This window comes from Cetorhinus maximus, chromosome 2 (assembly GCF_964194155.1).
Source record: "Cetorhinus maximus chromosome 2, sCetMax3.hap1.1, whole genome shotgun sequence".
Lineage (NCBI taxonomy): Eukaryota > Metazoa > Chordata > Chondrichthyes > Lamniformes > Cetorhinidae > Cetorhinus > Cetorhinus maximus.
In genome coordinates, this window is record NC_135880.1 from 75,049,312 (window position 1) to 75,068,670 (window position 19,359).

A 19,359-nucleotide genomic window follows, 5' to 3' on the forward strand; every position below is an offset into this window, starting at 1 on the left:
GGATGGTTGGTGGGGATTCTGAGACAGAGATGGACCCTGGGGTTGGGAAGGAGGAGGTTGGGGAGGTAATGTGAATGTGGGTGGGATTTTCGGGAAGGAAGGGAACAAGCATGTTCAACCGGACATCCTCAAAAGAAAAGGGTTGTGGCTGGTAGATCATGGTGGGGAGGTGGAATGTGATGCTGGGGGAGTTGACAGTGAAGGGGAAAGAAAATGGATGACTGGGGGAGGGAAAAGGATGGGGGACCTGAAAAAAGATTTTAGACGCACCATGTTTGCTAAATCAAACGTGCAACATGATCCGTGGTAGGCGGCAACTGGTGCTGCATGGGAGGGTGACCAGTGGGTGGGGGGAGATGCAGGTCAGCTCAGATGGACAACTGAAAGTGAACCACAGCAGGCAGCACTGAAAATGCTCAGGACATTGAGACGAGTGATGCAGGAAGGATATGCTGGCAAGGGAGAGAGCTTGCACAAGGCTCCGAGAGGCCTTGCCGCACACACACACACACCTCCCTCCATATTCACTCGTGGGCCAGCTGTGTTTAGCTGAGCCGCCAGTGGGAGGGTGGGCAGGGGGGTGATGTAGTGGGTGGACTCGCAAAGCTTGTCAATTCAGTATAAGTGAATATATTTTCAGATTGTTACGTGACAAAATGTGTTCACCTGTGCAACCAACAGTGATCCGAATTTAATTTTTGAACGCCTTAGACTTTTAGGTGCTGCCTTGACATCTGCAGCAGGGGTGGAGACAGCCTGTGCAATGGTTGCCCCTGTTGCCTCTCAAGAATTTGGCATAGGTCCTCTGGAGATCAGAGGCCTTGGAGGCCCTAGCTTGCCTTCGCTGTCCTGTGGGCCAGTTGCTCCCTCTGAGGTGACAGAGGGTAAGTTTGAGGGGGTCACATGCAAAAGGGACTTGGAGGGAAAGGACTGCCTCTCAGATTCCTGAATGGATACCCAGGGGTGTCCAGCTGCCACTCCTCCTCGCTTCAGGTTCCGAGGGCCCCGGACTGACTCCTTGAGGGGTAGGAGCACCTTGGGGAACATCGAGGTGCCCCGTTTCCCTCTTGCATTGCCATTGAAGGAACTCACCCATGGTTACCGTGATGGAGTGCACGTCATAAGAACATAAGAACTAGGAGCAGGAGTAGGCAATTCAGCCCCTCGAGCCTGCCCTGCCATTCAATACGATCATGGCTGATCTCATTTCGGCCTCAACTCCGATTTCCTGCCCTCTCCCCATAATCTTTCAACCTGTTACTAATTAAAAATCTGTCTATCTCCTCCTTAAATTTATTCAGCGTCCCGGCGTCCACTGCACTCTGAGGTAGTGAGTTCCACAGATTCATGACCCTTTGAGAAAAGTAATTCCTCCTCATGTCTGATTTAAATCTCCCACCCCTTAGCCTAAAACTATGGCCTCTCATTCTAGAATGCCCCAGAACGGGAAACATCCACTCCACCTCTACTTTGTCTATCCCTTTTAGCATCTTATATACCTCAATTAGATCTTCTCTCATCCTTCTAAACTCTAGCGAGTATAGGCCTAAACTGCTCAATCTCTGCTCATAAGACAAGTCCTGCATCTCTGGAATCAATCTAGTGAACCTCCTCTGAACCACCTCCAGTGCAACTACATCCTTCCTCAAGTAAGGGGACCAAAACTGTGCACAGTACTCCAGGTGCAGTCTTGCCAATGCCTTGTATAGTTGCAACAACACTTCCCTATTTTATACTCTATTCCTTTAGCAATAAATGCCAAAATTCCATTTGCCTTCCTTATTCCCTGCTGTACCTGTATACTAGCTTTCAGTGATTCATGCACGAGGACACCCAGATCCCTCTGCACTGAAGCATTCTGAGGTTTCGCTCCTTTTAAATAATAAGTTGCCTTTTTATTCTTCTGACCAAAATAGATAACCTCACATTTATCCACGTTGAACTCCATCTGCTAAATTTTGGCCCATTCACCTAACCTGTCCATATCCATTTATAAATGTCTTATTTCTTCATTACAATTTACTTTCTCACCTATTTTGGTGTCATCTGCAAATTTAGCTATAGTACCTTCTATCCCTGAATCCAAGTCATTAATATAGATTGTAAATAGTTGAGGCCCAAGGACCGAACCCTGTGGCACCCCCCTAGTTACAGCTTGCCACCCAGAAAAAGACCCACTTATCCTGACTCTCTGCTTTCTGTTGGTTAGCCAATCCTCTATCCAAGCTAATATATTACCCCTAACTCCGTGTGATCTTAGCTTGTGTATTAATCTTTTGTGTGGCACCTTATCAAAGGCCTTCTGGAAGTCCAGATATACTATATCTGCAGATCCCCATTATCCACTTTGCTTGTCACATCTTCAAAGAACTCTAGCAAATTAGTCAAACACGATTTACTCTTCATAAAACCATGCTGACTCTGATGGATTGCATTTTGACTTTCCAAATGCCCCATTATTACTTCCTTAATAATGGATTCCAACAATTTCCCAATGACAGACGTTAAACTAACTGGTCTATAGTTTCCTACTTTCTGCCTCCCCCCCTTTTTGAATAAGGGTGTAATATTAGCATTTTTCCAATCCACTGGAACCTTTCCAGAACCCAGGGAATTTTGGAATATTATAGCCAATGCATCCATTGTCTCCACTGCCACTTCCTTTAAGACCCTGGGATGTAGGCCATCAGGTCCAGGGGACTTGTCACCCTTTAGTCCCAATAGTTTGCTCAGTACTTTTTCTCTAGTGATGGTGATTGTTCTAAGTTCTTCCTTCTCTATACCCTCTGCACTTCCCGTTACTATTGGGGTGGTACTAGTGTCCTCCACCGTGAAAACTGAGGCAAAATATTGATTAAGCATCTCTGCCATTTCTGCGTTCCCCACTATTAACTCCCCAGTCTCATCCTCCAAGGGACCAACATTCACTTTAGCTACTCTCTTTTCTTTCATATACTTGTAGAAGCTTTTGCTATCAGTTTTTACATTTTGCACTAGTTTTCTTTCATAATTCACCTTTGCACTTTTTTTTTTAGTAACCCTTTGTTGATCTTTAAAAGTTTCCCAATCTTCCAGCCTGCCACTGACCTTTGCAATTTGCTAAGCCTTAGTTTTTGCCTTTATGTTATCTTTAACTTCCTTGCTTAGCCATGGATGCTTTTCCCTCCTCTTACCATCTTTTTCCCTCTTTGGAATATATTTTACTTGGGAGGAGTTGAATATTCCCTTAAATATCTGCCACTGTTCATCAACTGTCCTACCTTGTAGTCTTCCTGCCCAGTCCACTAGGGCCAAATCATGCCTTTGTAGTTACCTTTGTTTAACTCCAGAACACTAGTGTGGGACTCAGGATACTCGCTCTCAAACTGAACTTGAAATTCTAGCATGCTGGGATCACTCTTCCCGAGAGGATCCTTTACTCTGGGATCATTAATTAATCCCATCTCATTACACAAAACCAAATCCAGAATAGCCTGCTCCCTGGTTGGTTCCACAACATATTGCTCCAAGAAACAATCTCTAATACACTCTATGAACTCTCCCTCAAGGCTACCCTTGCCAATTTGATTAGTCCAGTCTATATGCATATTAAAATCACCCGTGATTATTGCCGTGCCTTTCTTACATGCTCCCACTATTTCCTGGTTTATACTGTGCCCTACTGCTAAACTACTGTTGGGGACCTATAGATTACTCCCACCAGGGACTTCGTTCTTTTGCTATTTTTTATTTCTATCCAGACTGACTCTACGTCTTGCTCTCCACTGTCTATATCATTCCTCACTATAGCACTGATCTCTTCCTTTACTAACAAAGCTACACCACCTCCTTTTCCTTCCTGCCTATCCTTACGAAACGCTGAGTACCCTTGGATATTCAACTCCTATACCTGTTCTCCCTGTAACCATGTCTCAAAAATTGCCACCAAATCATACCTATTTATCTCTATTTGCACTGTTAACTCAGTTTTATTCTGAATGCTACGCACATTCTGATACAAAGCCTTTAAATTTTCCCTATTGTCAACTTTCCCCACTCTTATATGATTCTTTGGTGCAATATGGCATTCACACACTCCGTCCCTTCCTTTCACTTTTTGGTAACAATCAGCCTCGTCACTAACCTGCACTCTTACCCTCTCCTTACTTGATTTTTTATATTTCCATGCAACTGAACCCTCCCCCCAACTATTTAGTTTAAAGCCCTATCTACAACCCTAGTTAAGCAATTCGTCAGGACACTAGTCCCAGGATGATTCAGTGGAGCCCGTCCGAACAGAATAGCTCCCTCTTTCCCCAGGACTGGTGCCAATGTCCCATGAATTCGGACCCATTTCTCCCACACTAATTTTTGAGCCACGCATTTACCTGTTTAATCCTATTGGCCCTGTGCCAATTACTTCGTGGCTCAGGTAGTAATCCGGAGATTATTACCTTTTTGGTTCTGCTTTTTAATTTTGCCCCTAGCTGCTCGTATTCCCTCAGCAGAACCTCTTTCCTTGTTCTACCTATATCGTTGGTACCTACGTGGACCACGACAACTGGATCTTTCCCCTCCTACTCCAAGTTCCCCTGCAGCTTAGATGAGATATCCTTAACCCTGGCACCAGGTAGGCAACACAGCCTTCGGGACTCTCGATCCTGGCTACAGAGAACAGTATCTATTCCCCTAACTATGCTATCCCCGATTACAACTACATTTCTCTTTTCTCCCCCAACTTGAATGGCTCCCTGTACCATGGTGCTATGGTCAGTTTGCTCATCCTCCCTACTCCTCCCTGCTCATCCTCTTGTCCACACAGGGAGCAAGAATCTCGAACCTGTTGGATAAGGGCAAGGGCTGAGGCTCCTGCAGTGCTACTTCCTGGATCCCTCTACCTGCCTCACTCATAGTCACACCCTCCTGTCCCTGACCACTGGCTGAATTTAAGGTAGTTAATCTAAGGGGTGTGACTGTCTCCTGAAACTCAGCGTCCAGGTAACTCTCCCCCTCCATGATGTGTCACAGTGTCTGAAGCTCAGACTCTAGCTCATCAAATCTGAGCCGGAGTTCCTCGAACAACCAACATTTGCTACAGATGTGGTCACGAGGAAGCACAATGGGGTCCACCAGCTCCCACATCATGCAGCTACAACACATCGCCTGGCCCTGCATCTCTATTCTATTTAATTAGTTTTTTAATTTGTTTTTAAATTTCCTACTGATCTTTAATTTATCAATCTGTAAAATATTTCTCCTATTTAACTTTAATCTGAAAGCAAGTTAGAATACGGATTCAAAATACACATTTTAAAAATCGACTGGAACTCGCGCTCTCTGCTGAGTTGAAGCTGACGTGTTAGGCCTCTGATCCTGGGCCCCAGTAGTCACCTTTAATCTGAAATCAACTTAGAATAGGTAGTTCAAACTAGCAGTTACTTACCAACCAATGAACTTACGGTTTTCCTGTGATGTCACTCTTGTGTTTTTTCACTCGGTGACAGTGACTGCAGAGGACACTCTTCTCAGACTGCTTCACGGTGATGGTGACTGCTGAGGACACTCTTCCCAGACTGCCTCCAGGCGACGGTGACTGCAGAGGACACTCTTCCCAGACTGCTTCACTGTGACAGTGACTGCAGAGGATACTCTTCCCAGACTGCCTCCCGGCGACGGTGACTGCAGAGGACACTCTTCCCAGACTGCTTCCTGGCGACAGTGACTGCAGAGGACACTCTTCCCAGACTCCCTCTGCATGCATCTCTGCATTCTGTTGGACCAGAGTATCCATGGCATCTGCCATCCTCCCCATGGAGACCTCCATATATGCACATGTGGGGACCATTTTATCGGGGAGCAGGCAGACGCAGTCCTCCGACTCGTGTGCCACTTTGTTGAGGGCTTCCAACAGCTCAGTGTCATGCTCCCCCCGCCTTCTGCTGACTCTCAACGATGAGTTGGAAGGCTGAATCCAGAGACTCGTCATCTGACTCGGACCTCACAGATGCTTTTTCCTCAGTAGTCCTGCAAGTGCCAGATAGCTCAGCTGAACCTGACTCCTGCTCCAGACACATGTCTGTGCGGTGACCACTAGATTATGAACCTGAGCCTGCTCTAGATCTATGTCCCACCGAGGTGCACGTCTCTGCGCTGGGGAGGGTGTGGGTAAGCACTGTGAAGGGTCTTCCAGGCTGCTTATTTCCAGATCTTCAATGGAGGAGGGGTCCTCTTGGACAAAGGTGAGGATGTAGATGGAGCTGAGAGCTGGCTGGCTGAGGGTGTCGGTCGCTTGGCAGGGCTCCTTGTGAACCAAAGTAGAGATAATTAGTGTCAGCAGAGTCTAAAGCAGGAGAGAGATCACTCAAGTTTGCATTGAGAGAGGGATGATGCTGTGCAGGACCATCACGAGAGTGTCTGCTGCCGACCTCGCTGTCGCCGCAGGCATGGTCCACATCCTCACCAGTCAGCACAATGGCACGCTCCTTGAAATGAGCGAGGGGCCTAATGTGGGCCACTCGACGCTCAGTCTGGGAGCTCTCCCTGCTGGTGTGAGCCAGCTTCTCCTGCATGAAAGCAGATGGAGAGAGTGTGAGCAGGACACCTGGTGCTGCATGGAATGTTTGCGTGGTGAGCAGAGACATGGACGGGATGAGGACATGAGCTCCAGAGGATATGAGCCTGATGGAGATGTGAGGGTGTGTTTAGTGGTGTTGTCCCTTGAGGTGCGAGATCCCTGTGGATGTGTGATGGGTTTGTGAGTGTGTGAGTTGAGAGTGATGAGAATAGTGACTTACCCTGGCAAAATGGATGAGACCATTCATCCTGTTGCGGCACCGGGTGGCTGTCTTCTTTTGCAGGGCATTGGTGCTGACCACCACTGCCACCGCCTCCCATGCTGGGTTGGTGACCTTGCTTGCTGGTCTTCACCCAGAGCAGGGGTAGAGGACATCACAATGGGCCTCCATTGTGTCCAAAAGGCGCTCAAGGGACACATTATTAAACCGGGCGCTGCAGCCTCCTTGCCTTTTGGGGCCATGTCTTCTTTGCAGCAGTCCTTGTCTGGAAGCACTGAGAGGTATGCATGGCTGTAATTTAAATATGGCGCCTGGCGTGTTGAAGCAGCAAGGTGATGGCGTGGTGGCTGAATGAGAGCCCACCCGCCATCAAAACGGTGCATTTCCCAGAAATGCCTTATTAATTAGGCAGGATTGGCACCATACAGCATGAATAGCCGTCATTGCAGCCGGCGGGTAAAACGTCATTTCCCCACTCGCTACCGCATTTAGTGCAAATCTGGGACGATTTCGCCCATTGTGTTTGAATTCAGGGTTTTATTAGATTGTTCGAGATTTAATTTTTTTCCAATGATTTTAAAATAAATTGCTATTGCATGGCTCATGAGGACTGTGCATGGTGGATACTAAGTGAGTAGCTATGGAGGATATATGGGGGCATGGAGATGGCATGGGGTGGCATAGGTGACTTGAGAGGGCACAAAGGTGGCATGTGGGATCTGAGGGGTCATGGGGATGGGTGGGGTGGGTGGGATGGGCGGTCTGGGTGGGATGGGCCGTCTGAAGGTGCATTGGGTGGCATGGTAGTGGGTGGGCGGAGTGAGGGTTGAGGTTTAGGGGACATTTAGACAATGTTGGGAGCTGGGCTCCTGTGTTGGAGAACCATGCTGGGCTTTCTAACTAACTTCCTCCCCACCCACACTCTTCACGCACTCTATTGCGATTGCAAAATGTACTGCAAACCCAAACCCTGTGTGAAAAGACAAAAATCCCAGACAAAGGCACACATGGGTCAAATGTGGATTTTGGAAGCCACAAAAGTGTCATAGTCATAGAGTCATAGAGGTCTACAGCACCGAAAAAGGCCCTTCAGCCCATTAAGTCTGCACTGGTCAAACAAGTACCTAATTATTCCAATCCCATTTTCCAGCACTAGGCCCATAGCCTTGTATGCCATGGCATCGCAAGTGCACATCCAAATACTTCTTAAATGTTATGAGGGTTTCTGCCTCTACCACCCTTTCAGGCAGTGAGTTCCAGATTCCCACCACCCTCTGGGTGAAAAAATTCTTCCTCACTTACCCTCTAAACCTCCTGCCCTTTACCTTAAATCTATGCCCCCTGGTTATTGATCCCTCCACCAAGGGGAAAAGTTCCTTCCTGTCTACCCTATCTATGTCCCTCATAATTTTATACACCTCAATCATGTCCCCCCTCAATCTCCTCTGCTCCAGGGAAAATAACCCCAGTCTACCCAATCTCTCCTCAATACTAAAACTCTCCAGCCGAGGCAACATCCTGGTAAATCTACTCTGCACTCTCTCTAGTACAATCACATCCTTCCTATCATGCAGATTCCAGAACTGCACGCAACAATCTAGCTGTGGCCTAACCAGTGTGTTATACAGTTCCAGCATAACCTCCCTGCTCTTATATTCTATGCCTCGGCTAATAAAAGCAAGTATCCCATATGCCTTCTTAACCACCTTATCTACCTGTCCCGCTACCTTAAGGGACCAGTGGACATGCAAATCAAGGTCCCTCTGATTCTCGGTACTTCCCAGGGTCCTACCATTCATCGTGTATTCCCGTGCCTTGTTTGTTCTGCCCAAATGCATCACCTCACACTTATCCGGATTAAATTCCATTTGCCACTGATCAGCCCATTTATATCCTCCTGTAATCTAAAGCTATCCTCCTCACTACTTACCACCCCACCAACTTCTTTGTCATCCGTGAACTTACTGATCAACCCTTCTACATTCAAGTCTAAATCATTTATATATACCACAAACAGCAAAGAACCCAACACCGATCCCTGTGGAACCCAACTGGACATAAGCATCCAGTCACAAAAACACCCCTAGACCATCACCTTCTGCTTCCTGCCACTCAGCCAATTCTGGATCCAATTTGTCAAATTGCCTTGGATCCCACGGCCTTTTACCTTCGTTATCAGTCTCCCATGCGGGACCTTATCAAAAGCAACGCTGAAGTCCAAGTGGACTACATCAAATGCATTGCCCTCATCTACACACCTGGTCACCTCTTCAAAATATTCAGTCAAATTGGTCACACATGACCTCCCCCTAATAAAACCATGCTGACTGTCCTTGATTAATCCCTACCTCTCCAAGTGTAGATTAATTCTGTCCTTCAGAATTGCTTTCAATAGTTTCCCGAGGTTAGACTGACTGGCCTGTAGGTCCCTGGTTTATCCCTTCCTCCCTTCTTGAATAACGGCGCCACATTGGCTGTCCTCCAGTCCTCTGGCACCTCTTCTGTGGCCAGAGAGATATTGAAAATTATTGCCAGTGCCCCTGCTATCTCCTCCCTTGCCTCACTCAACAGCCTGAGATACATTTCACCTGGGCCTAGAGATTTATCTACTTTTAAGCCTGCCAGACCACTTAGAACCTCCTCCCTTTCTATGCTAATTTCTTTAATTATATCACAGTCCTTCTGCCTGATTTCCATACCCACGTCATCCCTCTCAATTGTGAACACCGACACAAAGTATTAATTTAGAACCTTACCTACATCTTCCGGCTCCACACACAAATTACCACTATGGTCCTTAATGGGCCCTACTCTTTCCCCAGTTATCCTTTTATTCTTAATGTACTTGTAAAATAACTTTGGATTTTCCTTTATTTTATCTGCCAATGCTGTTTCATGCCCCTTTTTGCTGTCCTAATTTCCTTTTGAAGTTCCCCCCCACATATTCTATACTCCTCTAGGGCTTCCGCTGTTTTGAGCCCTCGGTATCTACCACAAGCCTCCCTTTTTCTCTTTATCCAATCCTGTATATCCCTCGACATCCAGGGTTCCCTGGATTTGTTGGTCCCATCCATTGTCTTTACTGGAAATTGTTGTCCCTGAACTCTCTCTATTTCCTTCTTGAATGACTCCCACTGCCCTGACACAAGTTTACCTAAAAGTAGCTGCTCCCAGTCCACTCTGGCCAAATCAGATCTGATCTTATTAAAATCGGCCTTCCCTCAGTTTAGAACTCTGGTTTCTGGCCCATCCTTGTCCTTATCCATAACAACCTTGAATCTAACAGAGTCATGATCACCATCTGCAAAATGCTCCCCCACTGATACCTCTTCCACTTGCCCGGCTTCATTCCTTAAAATTAAGTCCAGGACCGCCCCCTCTCTTGTAGGACCTTCTGCGTACTGGCTTAAAAAGATCTCCTGGATGCATTTTAAGAATTCCGCACCCTCTAAACCTACCACACTATGACTAACCCAGTTAATGTTGGGGAACTTGAAATCCTCCACTATTACTACCCTATTATTTTCACACTTCTCTGAAATTTGCCTGCATATCTATCTCTTCAATTTCTCTCTGACTGTTTGGGGGCCTATAGCACACTTCCAGCAATATGATTGCTCCTTTTTTGTTTTTCAGTTCTACCCATATGGCTTCATTTGAGGAACCTTCTAAGATGTCATCCCTCCATACTGCTGTAATTGATTCCTTGATCAATATTGCAATATCCTCTCCTCTTTTACCTCCTTCCCTGTCTCGCCTGAAGACCCGATATCCTGGAATATTGAGCTGCCAATCCTGCCCCTCTCTCAACCACGTCTCTGTGATAGCAATGACATCATACTTCCATGTGTTAATTTGTGCCCTCAACTCATCAAACTTATTTGTCAGGCTCCTTGCATTAAAATAAATACCATCCAACCTTGCCAAACACCCTTGTGCCTTAACTGGCCTATAATTTCTATGCCTTCCAGACTCACTTGCTCTCTCTTCTAATTTTGGCTGTGGATCTCCCCCTGCTCAACCTCCTCTCAGGATCCCATCCCCCAGCCAAGTTAGTTTAAACCCTCCCCAACAGCACTAGCAAACCTCCCCGCAAGAATGTTGGTCCCATTGCAGTTCAGGTGCAACCCATCCTCCTCGTACAGGTCCCACTGCACCCAGAAACGGTCCCAATGTCCCAGAAATCTAAAGCCCTCCCTCCTGCACCATCTCTCCAGCCACGCATTCATCTGGACTAACCTCCTATTTCTATACTCACTAGCGTGTGGCAGCGGAAGTAACCCAGAGATTACTACCTTTGAGGTCCTGTTTTTTAATCTGTTTCCTAGCTCCCTAAATTCTGCTTACAGGACCTCATCCCTCTTTCTACCTATGTTGTTGGTACCAATATGTACCACAATCTCTGTCTGTTTGCCCTCCCCCTTTAGAATGCCCTGCAGCTGTTCAGTGACATCCTTGACCCTGGCACCAGGGAGGCAACATACCATCCTGGAGTCACGTCTATGGCCGCACAAACGCCTGTTTGTTCTCGTTACTATTGAGTCTCCTACCACTATTGCTCTTCCCCTCTTTTGCCTCCCCCCCCCTGCAGCTGAGGCACTCACAGAGCCATGAGCGTGGCTGCACTCCCCAGAGGAACCCTAACTTTACACAGGTTGAGTATTGCGGAGCCCACATGAAAATCTGGGCCCCTAACTTTGATCCTCTCTCCACAGATGCTGCCAGGCCTGCTGGATATTTCCAGCATTTTCTGTTTTTATTTCTGAGTTTCCTTCTGTTTCTTTGCTAATGGAGGACTGTGCAGTACTGCACTTTCAATCCCAACCCAGATTATATTTATGAAGATTTTTTTTCTATTTTATGAAAATCCTACAAAAAATTTTGTTATCTCTGGATTCCCTCCTCAAATAATTTAGTTTTTATTGTTTTGGGCATTATTTACTTAGTTATTTCTCGGGGGCAACATATTATGGAGCTGCAAGCTCCCTTCCACTTCCTACAAAAAGTAAATATCAGTGCCTCACAGGGATATTTACTCCTTCAGATACTCTATTTTACATTTCAGTCCAAATCTCCTCCTTTGTGACTGTCAGTTTCTCCAAGATCATAAGAAATAGGAGCAGGAGTAGCTAATTCAGACATTTGAACCTGCTCCGTCATTCAATCAGATCATAGCTGAGCTGACTGACCCCTTAATTTCACTTTCCTGTCTGCCTCCCATAACTCTTGATTCCCTTGTAGATCAAAAAATCTGTCCAATTGAGCCTTGAATATATTCAATGATCCAGCCTCCACTGCTCTCTGTGGAAGAGAATTCCAAAGACGAACAACAATGAGAGAAGAAATTCTTCCTCATTTCCATCTTGAATGAGAGACCCCTCATTTTTAAACTGTGCCCCCTAGTTCTAGATTCCTCCATGAGGGGAAACATCCTCTCAGCATCCAACCTATCAAACCCCTCTGAATCTTATATGTTTCAATAAGATCACTTCTCATACTTCTAAAATCCAATGAATATAGGCCCAATCACCCAACTTTTCCTCCTAAGACATCCTAGGAACCAGCCTACTGAACCTTCTCTGAACTGCTTCCCATGCAAGTATATCGTTCATTAAGTAAGGACACCAAAACTGTACACAGTATCCTAGGTGCGGTCTCATCAATGCCCTGTACAGTTGTAGCAAGACTTCCCTACTTTTATACTCCATCACTCTTGCAATAAAGGTTAACATTCCATTTTCCTTCCTAATTACTTGATGTACCTGAATGTGAACTTTTTGCAATTTATGTACAAGGATACACAGATCCCTCTGTACCCCAGCATTTTCTAGTCTCTACCTACATAAATAATATTCTACTTTCCTATTCTTCCCACCAAAGTGGACAACCTCGTTTTCCCACATTATACTCCATCTACTAAATCTTTGCCTACTCACTTAACCTATCTATATCCTTTTGCAACCTCTTTGTGTCCTCCTCACAACTTGCTTTCCCGGCTATATTTATATTGCCAGCAAATTTGGCTAAACTCGGTCCCTTCATTCAAGTCATTAATACAAAGAATTGAGCACTGATCCCTCTGGCAGTCCACTTGTTACATTTTGACAACCTGAAAATGATCATTTTTCCTGACTGTTTCTGGTTCGTTAGCCAATCTTCTTTCTATGCTAATAATATATCACTCCCAACTCCGTAAGCTCTAATCTTGTGTAGTAACCTTTTATATGGCACCTTATCAATGCCTTTTGGAAATCCAAACACACTACATCTACTGGTTCCCCTTTATCCACCATGTTTGTTACCTCCTTAAAGAACTCGAATAAATTTGTCAAACATGATTTCCCTTTTATAAAACCATGTTGACTCTGTCTGATTGTATTATGATCTTTTAAATGTCCTGCTACTACTTCCTTAAAACAGATTCCAGCATTTTCCCAATGATAGATATTAGGCTAACTGGCCAATAGTTTCCTGCTTCTTTCTCTCTCCTTTGTTGAATTGAAATGTCACATTTATGATTTTCCAATCTGCTGGGGCCTTTCCAGAATCTGGGAAAATTACAACCAATGCATCACTATCTCTGCAGCCTCTTATTTTAAGACAAAAGAATGCAGGCCATAAGATCTGGTGGACATATCAGCCTTTGGTTTCCTTAGTTTTCCTATAGTTTTCTCTATAGTTATTGTTTTCAAGTTCCTCCCTCTCTTCTGCTTCTAGAGTTTCCACTATTCTTGGGAAGTTTTTCTATCTTCTACTGTGAAAAAAGATACAAAATACATGTTTAAAGTCTCTACCATTTTCTTGTGTAAGATCTCGATAAAACAACTAATTTTTAGGGTTCATTGTTGGTCTGATGTAACGTCTATGGATTTTATTTTAACCACTTTTTAAACAGTTCGGTTTGAATTTCTGTTAGTGAAACAATTGGCAATCAAGGCAGTTGGGGAACAAGAAGGCAGTTATTTGTGATAAACTACACTAAAAAGTCCACAAAAAGCAGGACAAATCCAACCTGGCCAACTACTGCCCCATCAGCCTACTCTTGATCATCAGCAAAGTGATGGAAAGTGTCATCAACAGTGCTATCTCTACTTACTCTGCAATAACCTGCTCACTGAACTCAGTTTGGGTTCCGCCAGGACCACTCAGCTCCTGACCTCATTACAGTCTTAGTCCAAACATGGACTAAGAACTGAACTCAAGAGATGAGGTTAAAGTGACTGTCCTCAACAACAAGGCAGCATTGAACATGTTCCAGCCACTGTTTGCAATGGGCAGGGTACATACCGTATCCAACCAGCCTGTGCTTGCAAAACTCAAAACACAGCGTCCAACATTGGATGTGATTCCGCGATTGGACAACATTTGCAAAATAATCCTCAATGTGCTAAGAATTACACTGACAATCAATTTAATATTGTCAGTCAGACTCGGAGTGTGGCACATTTGTGTGTACTGGAAGCTACATATATTAATACTCAGAGACCTGTTCTTTGGAGACAGAAAGAACATTGCGCCTGTTTCAGCTAAACAAAATAAGTGATAACCATTCACTGACTCAGTCCTCAGGGCAATGCCTTGACCAATCAAGTTAAGCTGCCTGTTGTAAATTTCAAAATGCTTGGCAGTTAACTGTCAGTCACTATCAGTGGTGCATTCCCCATGTCAATGCCACTTGCCAACCAATCAGCACTCTCTTCACATACAGTATAAATTGTTGTTTGCCCCTTATATTGGTATTCTTGCAAGTGTCCTGATGAGTGCAAGATGAAAAGCTTAGGCATGTCTCTTTTTTCAGCAATACTCAAGTTCTGTACTACCAAACGACTATTTAATTAAAAAAAACTTAAAAGCAAAAGCAAAATACTGCGGATAATGGAATTCTCAAATAAAAATAAAAAACGCTGGGAATACTCAGCAGGTGGAAAGAGAAACAGAGTTTCAGGTTGATGACCTGAATTGGTCAGATTTCATCATAATCTCAACATTAGAGCTAAGCAATTAAGAAGTGAAATCATGGAACACAAAGAATAGTTGAAATCTGGAACTCTTTCCCTCAAAAAAACACAGATGCTGCATCCATTGAAATGTTCAAGACTGAGATCAATATAGATTTTTGTTTAAGGGTATCAAGGGATATGGAACAAAGGTGGGTGATGAAATTGCACAATAGGCTTGAGTGCCTGAATAGCATACTGCTCTATCTAGGATCCTGGAAGACAACATGTTTGATTGAGCCAACGATACAGCATCCTTTTTTTTAATAGAGCATCAGTAGTGTTGTTCGGCACAGACACCACTTTATGGGTTAGTGATCTCGTTAACACATTTTGAGGCCTTAATGAGCACAAGATGCGTGCAGTGACCCAATGCTTCCATTCCAATTTATCCTGTGATAAAGACAAAAAGCTAAAAGCTACTGTGGATGCTGGAAATCCAAAACAAAAACAGAATTACCTGGAAAAACTCAGCAGGTCTGGCAGCATCGGTGGAATTTATCCTGTGCCAGGTGGAATGAGTACATGCCAGCCCTCAGCAAATGGATAATGCAAGTCTGTTGTATCAGGTATATCAATGGGCACCAGGCAATGTATTATAGGTCCTGGTATGTTAGAATGAGCATATCTGCTTCCAATTAAATTCATGGCAACTAAATTTTGACTCAACTACCCATACTTGCATATAAACAAATTACCTCAGCCACTTTAACGGCTGCCAGGACTCGAGCGTCCTGCTCCAAGCTTTGTTGTTTCTGTAGAGCATTCCATGCGGCATTCCTTAACCCCTCTTGATTTTTGTCACCATAAAGAATGTGACAGACCTTTTCCAAACTGTATGCTGCTCCGTAGCGAACCCACCAGCCACTATCCTGATCTGTGAATTAAATAATGTGAGCATTGTAATAAAACCGAACTTTGTACTTGAAGGTCTGTTTTTAAATAATTTAACTAATCATTCATGTTATTTAATGTTGGTGAAATTGTGACATGCAAAATTGACTGTGAAATGCTTTGAGACATTCCAAAAAACACATAAAAGAAATAGAAAAGCTATCTTTTCCAATATAAATGTGAGTATATGTTGATTAGAGCTAAAACAATTATATATTACCTTAGGGGATTTAGAAGTGACACAGCTTAAATTGCAAGACTGAAACCGCTAATCCACGGTTGTAATAGGGACCCATCAATTTCATAGTAGTTCAAACATGGTAATTTTGTATTTGTTTTATTATTCACTTAAACTATATAGGTCAATAAACTATTGAACATATATGAGGCATCACTGCGCCACAAGGTGTGGCCCTTCGAAACTGGTAATTTTTTCCCCTTGTTTTCTGCTTGGCGATTGGCACAATGAAGACAAATTTCTATCTATTGACACATGATTCACAAGAGGGTCTGATGCTTCAGGTATTGTTTGTATTCTCGCTCAGCGGATTGATTATAGGAGAGGGCATCATGGTAAGTCCAATTCTGTCCTTACCCAGATTTCACATATGTGCACATTCTGGGCAAGTGTCACTGAATAGAGATCAGTATTGGGAAGAGAAGATATTTTTTCCCTTTCCGTACCCAGGAGTACTGACGCCAACGTTAGCACCACTATAGCCGCACTGGGTAAGATCACCTAATTCAACAATAACGGGATCAAATCTGGAAAATTTGTCCTCTGCAGGACTATGCTCCATACTGGCAAACTCCATTTACCAACTGAACAATTAGGCAAGCTATGAAATTGTAAGAAGTTTTCATTTCTATGGGTAATGAATACCATTTTGTATCATTGTGTACTTTATGAAATCAAGATATAGGAACTAATGCATCACACAAGTTAATTCAAATTGTAATTAATGATACTGTTCAATGATTTGCAAAGTTCATACACTCAACTGATTAACAGATATATTCTAAAACACATGTAATATATTTTACAGCAACAAAATCAACAGAGTATTTTGTACACAATTAGGCAATTGTTGCAGGGATTGCCAGTGACACCCCCATCCTGTGAATGAATAAAAAGAAAATAAACTTAAACTAATTACAATCAACCTCATTAGAAACATAACAGTGGTCCAACAGTGGCCCCTGGAAGTAAAACCTATCCTCTATGACTTTGAAGGTGTATCTTTTCTGTAACCTATCATATGTTAAGCAGATGATGACCCCCCCCCCCCCACCACCCCACTGCCGTCACCCCCATTAGCACTTTGACTTGTGGGTTAGTTGCTGGTTTATTTGTTCTGGCTGTTGCTACAATTCTGTGTATTTTTGTGGTTTCCATAGTTGTTTCAAACTTCAAAGGTCTACAGGGAATGTTGTGCCAGGTGTTGAAAAACATTTTGTTGACCTCAAGGTCTCTACACAAGCCACAAAAAATGCTGGAAAAACTCAGCAGGTCTAGCAGCATCTGTGGCGAGAGAAACAGAGTTAATATTTCAAGTCCGTAAGACTCTTCGTCAGAGCTAAAGTGGAAATGTGATGACATTTATACTGTTTAAGGGGGGTGGGGCAGGTGGAGCTGGATAGAAGGCCAGCAATAGGTGGCGACAGAGGAGGGATTGACAAAGATGTCATGAACTGAAGGACAAAGGGAGTGTTGATGGCAGTAGTTAGTGCTAAAAAAGGTGCTAATAATGGCATAAAGGTAAGAAAGCAGAATGTGATTATAGCAGAACAAGGTTAGCATTGTGTGAAAGAACAACATGGAACAAGTAACATATGGCCCTGTGGGGGATGGGGTGGGGGGAGGGCGTGGTGGTGGTGGGAAAAAAGGATAGAAAATGGGATAAAAAGGGATAAAACCACAGATAAATAAATAAAAATAAAATAAATGGATAAAAAATAAAAATTAATGTAAAAAAAAGGGGAATTAAAAAAGGGGTGAGGATGGAGGAGAGAGTCCATGGTCTGAAGTTGTTGAACTCAATGTCAAGTCCAGAGGTCACTTGTGGGAGTAGTTTACAGACCCCCAACATTGGAGGACAGAGCATACAGGAAGAAATAAATGGGGTGTGTCAGAAAGGTACTGCGATAATCATGGGTGACTTTAATCTACATGCAGGTTGGGAAAATTAGATTGGCAAAGGTAGCCTGGAAAATGAGTTCATAGAGGGCAGAATTTTCTGGCTGACGTGCGGGTGGTGGAGCCCGCAAGTCAGTGCTTAAAATGCCGCGCGCTGACGTCACGTGAGCGTCCCAACATCAGCGTGCAACATCGCGATATTTCGGTCGGCAGGCGCGCACAGCAGCAGGACGCTTGCCCACCATAAATTAAAGGCCTCGTTAAGGCCCTTAACTTGCCAATTATACAGGATTTTGAGGGGCCCGTGCGAACTTCGGGTCGGGGCAGGTGGGTAGGAGATTTTTTAATAAAAGTCATGCAAAGGCGGGATATGTAGACTCAGAGGGATTGTTCATGTTTTCAACAAAGTTTTAATTGCAGAAAGTGTTTTAAAGTTGCCTGTTTGATTGTTAGCAGTTCACATCGATTTCCAAGAGCTTTTTGTGTACTTTGAAACCAGTCTGCAGATAGTAATCTTTCTCGGGCCTGCAGCTTTCCGGAGGCCTCCATTTAGCCTGGGGGTATGGGTTCTGACCTCTCCACTGGAGGCAGCTCCTCTGAGGAGGAGGGGAGGGATAGAATAAGGAGGAGGCCAGGACAGGACAATCAGCCTTCAGGGGAGCCACCATTGGGAGGCTAGGTACAGGCACAAGGGGCGCAGGGCCAAGAGGTTGTCCAAGATGGAAGGGGCTGCAGAAGACGCCACTATCCTGCTGCCAGGGTATACAGGTGGCGAAGCAGCTACCTCAATATGACTGAGGTGCCGAAGGAGGCTCCAATTCTCAAGGGAGACAGTCAACTATATCTGTCAGATGATTGGCCCTGAGATATCTCCTAACTGTGTGGGTGGACACCCCGTGCCAGCGGCTCTGAAGCTCACAGTTGCCCTCCACTTCTATGCCTCTGACTCCTTCCAGGGCTCGGTGGGTGATCTTTGCAGTGTCTCCCAATCAGCTGTCCACACTTGTGTCAAGCAGGTTACAGACGCTCTGTTCAGACGGGTATTGACCTTCATCCACTTCTGCTGCGATCAGGCAAGTCAGGCATAGCGAGTCAGAGGGTTCGCGGCATTGCTGGCTTCCCCCGCATCCAGGGTGCAATAGGCTGCACACATGTGGCCATCGAGGTGCCAGCAGGTGAACCCAGTGCCTTCGTCAACAGGAAGGGCTTCCACTCCATGAACGTTCAGATAGTGTGTGATCACAGGATGCAGATTCTGCAAGTTTGTACAAGGTACCCAGGCAGCTCCCACGATGCTTACGTCCTCAGACACTCACAGGTGCCGGGGCTCTTCAGTGCTCCGGCTCGGCTGGATGGTTGGCTGCCGGATGACAAGGGCTATCCCCTCAGGTGGTGGCTCATGACGCCTCTCCGCCGTCCAAGAACAGAAGCTGAGCAGTGGTACAATAGGAGCCACGGCACCACAAGGGTTGTGGTGGAGAGAGCCATCGATCTTCTCAAGATGCGCCTCCGTTGCCTGGACCACTCAGGGGGCGCACTCCAGTACCCCCCAGATCGC

At 44.9% G+C, this 19,359-nt stretch overlaps 1 protein-coding gene across 1 annotated transcript in view; it reads right to left on the minus strand.

Annotated features, from left to right (window-relative positions):
* Window positions 1–19,359, minus strand: part of tmem232 (transmembrane protein 232) — a 194,307-nt gene that overhangs the window by 35,963 nt on the left and 138,985 nt on the right. Inside the window, exon 11 of the mRNA XM_078557836.1 lies at window positions 15,469–15,647. Within this exon, the coding sequence (XP_078413962.1) occupies window positions 15,469–15,647 (179 nt within the window). The remainder of the gene's footprint in view (window positions 1–15,468; window positions 15,648–19,359) is intronic.